At 46.3% G+C, this 3,085-nt stretch overlaps 1 protein-coding gene across 1 annotated transcript; it reads left to right on the top strand.

The window, feature by feature from the left end:
• Positions 1-25: 25 nt before the first annotated feature.
• LOC117031540 (endogenous retrovirus group K member 5 Gag polyprotein-like) lies at positions 26-2,634 on the top strand. Its single transcript, XM_033122030.1, has 2 exons — positions 26-2,008; positions 2,614-2,634. The coding sequence occupies exons 1-2, from the start codon at positions 26-28 to the stop codon at positions 2,632-2,634; spliced, it is 2,004 nt and encodes a 667-aa protein (XP_032977921.1).
• Positions 2,635-3,085: the final 451 nt, after the last annotated feature.

Raw genomic sequence — 3,085 nt, 5'->3', positions numbered from 1 at the left:
AAAGAAGGGCCGAGGAAAAAGGGAAATGGGTCACGCTAATAGCAAGGACCTTTACATTAGAGGATTGAAAAAATTGCTCGCCGCTAGAGGCAGCAAGGTCAGAAGAGACCAAATGGAAAAATTCTTAGATTTTGTGAGAGAAGTGTGCCCTTGGTTCCCAGATGAAGGTACCGTCAGCTGGGAAACTTGGGAGAAGATAGGAGAGAGGCTGCAGGATTATTATGCAGCGCATGGACCCCAGCAGGTCCCCGTAGAAACTTTCGGGCTGTGGACTCTAGTCAGAGATTGCTTGGATCTTAGACATGAGGGATGTAAGTTAGAAAAATTGAGACAGGCAGGATCGGAGGAGTTGCCTCCCCTTTTTGCGCCCGAGACAAAGGGAGAAATAGAGGCGCCCACTCTGCCCGAAGAACCTATTAATCTAAAGTCTTCGGATGAACAATGGGAGGATTTAGACCCCAAAGATGAGGAGGATTTGGAAGAGGCTGCGGCGAAGTATGATCGGGAAAAATATCCCCCAATAATTGCTGTGGCCCAAGAAGAGAAGTCCTTTTTTGATACGCAGGAAGGGAAATCCCTCCTTGATACAGTCCATAGTTTGACTCAGCAGGTGGAGACTCTTCAAGGCCAACTGGCCGCGATGAAACTTAAACAGGACAAAGGGTCGACTCAAATCAGAAGCCTCACTGGACCCTCTGTGACATTTTCCTCAGAACAGTGGAATCCAGGGGGCAAAGATCCCCCTGATAATATAACATTACCACCTTCTGTTATACCTCCTACAGCGCCTTCTTTGGTACCCCTGGAACCCCCCCTATGGGGCCCTCCTTTATCTGAACCACCTCCACCCGTTTGGGACATGCCAACTAAACCTCCGCCAGGATATGCTAGGCCAGGGTCAGATTCGGTTATGTATTCTTCCCGAAATTGTGAAGGCTCTTACAGACAAGGGGGAGATACGAAACATCGTGAAACATTTCCTATTATCAAGAGAGTAGATCAGGAAGGTAAACCCCTACAAGACTGGAAGCCTTTACGGCTTCGTGAAACGTTTCCCGTTTTTGAAAGAGCAGATCAAGATGGTCAGCCTATAAGAGATTGGAGGCCTTTTCAATGGAAACTAATAAAAGATTTGAAGGAAGCATGCACCCAATATGGTCCCATTGCCCCTTTTACCATGGCAATTGTGGACTCAGTAGCAAGAGAAACCTGTACTCCAGAAGACTGGAAGCACATAACACATGCTTGCCTGTCCGGAGGTGATTATCTTGTATGGAAATCAGAATTCTATGAAAATTGTAAGATCAGGGCTAATGAGAATAACATGAGAAATATTCCAATCACTTTTGAAATGCTTGCAGGAGAGGGACCCGAGTATGAGGATGCTAGAAATCAATGGGGTTTTGCACCTCGTGTTTATGATCAAATTGCTTCGGCAGCCAAAAATGCTTGGCGAATGTTGCCTGACAAGAATAGCAAAGAAGAACAGGTTACTCAGATAAGACAGGGAGCTGATGAATCTTTTCAAGATTTTGTGTCTCGCCTTACTGTTGCTGCGGGACGGACCTTTGGAGCGTCTGTAGCCACGCAGGCTTTCATAAAACAGCTTGCCTATGAGAATGCAAATTCTGCCTGTCAAGCGATTATCAGACCCATTAAGAAAAAAGGCACTATTTCTGATTTTATCCGTTCATGTGCCGATGTCGGCCCCTCCTTCTCTCAGGGGGTGGCCTTGGCTGCTGCCTTGCAAGGAAAAAGCATTCATGAAGTAATGCAGCAGCAGGCCAAGCTTCATGCTAGTGGACGCGCAGGAGCTTGTTTTAACTGTGGAAAAATGGGACATCGAGCTTCTCAATGCCCACATAAAATGGAGGCTAACAATCCGTCGGCTACTGCTGTGGTTAAAAAACCTCCAGGGCCTTGTCCCAGGTGCAAGAAAGGCGCTCATTGGGCTAATGAATGTAAATCCAAAACTGACAAAGACGGCAAACCCTTGCAGGGAAACTGGGTGAGGGGCCAGCCCCAGGCCCCGACTCAGCAATGTTATGGGGCACTGCAGGTTCAGGAACAGACCCAGGAGCCAAAAAAAAAACGAACCCCTGCGAGAAAGCATGTCACAGACTTATTCAGGGCCACCACAGGCAGCGCAGGATTGGACTTGTGTTCCACCTCCGACATCATATTAACTCCTGAAATGGAAATACAAGTTTTGCCCACTGGAGTTTTTGGGCCCCTGCCACCTAAAACGGTGGGTTTACTGTTAGGAAGAAGCAGCTCCATTATGAAGGGAATTCATGTTTCTCCAGGGATTATTGATGAGGATTTTACAGGAGAAATAAAAATTATGACTCATTCTCCTCTTAATATTTCTGCCATTCCTGCTGGAACCCGTATTGCACAACTGTTTATTTTGCCTCGTCTTAATATTGGAAAAAACAGGCAAAATCAAGAGCGGGGGAACCAAGGATTTGGCTCTTCTGATGTATATTGGATTCAAGAAATAAAAAAGGATCGACCCGTATTGTTACTCAAAATAAATGGAAAAGATTTTCAAGGACTTCTGGACACTGGAGCCGATGTCTCGTACATATCTGCTGAACATTGGCCCTCCAGTTGGCCGACGCGCTTTACTAATACCAATTTACAAGGCATAGGCCAATCACAATCCCCCCTCCAAAGTAGTGATCTTCTGTCTTGGCAAGATCCGGAGGGTCATCAGGGGACGTTTCAGCCATATATTATCCCTGGTCTCCCAGTTAATTTATGGGGAAGAGATGTTATGAGTAAAATGGGAGTTTATCTTTACAGTCCTAGCTCTCAAGTGACTCAACAGATGTTTGATCAAGGTCTTCTCCCTGGTCAAGGCTTAGGCTCAGAAGGACAAGGACGCCAAGAGCCCATTTCACCTAATCCTAATTTACAGAGAACAGGTCTGGGATATTTTCCCCAGGGGTCATAGATTTACCTGTACTCCACCAAAAAACTGCAAAGGCAATAATTTGGAAAACAGATACACCTGTGTGGATAGATCAATGGCCCCTTACGCAGGAAAAGATATCGGCCGCACAAGCGCTTGTACAGGAGC

Source organism: Rhinolophus ferrumequinum, chromosome 12 (assembly GCF_004115265.2).
Source record: "Rhinolophus ferrumequinum isolate MPI-CBG mRhiFer1 chromosome 12, mRhiFer1_v1.p, whole genome shotgun sequence".
Classification (NCBI taxonomy): domain Eukaryota; kingdom Metazoa; phylum Chordata; class Mammalia; order Chiroptera; family Rhinolophidae; genus Rhinolophus; species Rhinolophus ferrumequinum.
Note: the sequence above shows the minus strand (reverse complement) of the source record. Positions and strands in the feature narration are given on the sequence as shown.

Coding starts and splice junctions, on each gene's coding strand:
- LOC117031540 (XM_033122030.1), top strand. CDS start 26: ATGGGTCACGCTAATAGCAAGGACCTTTACATTAGAGGATTGAAAAAA. Junction 2,009..2,613: donor AACCCTTGCAGGGAAACTGG/GTGAGGGGCCAG, acceptor TTGGCCCTCCAG/TTGGCCGACGCGCTTTACTA.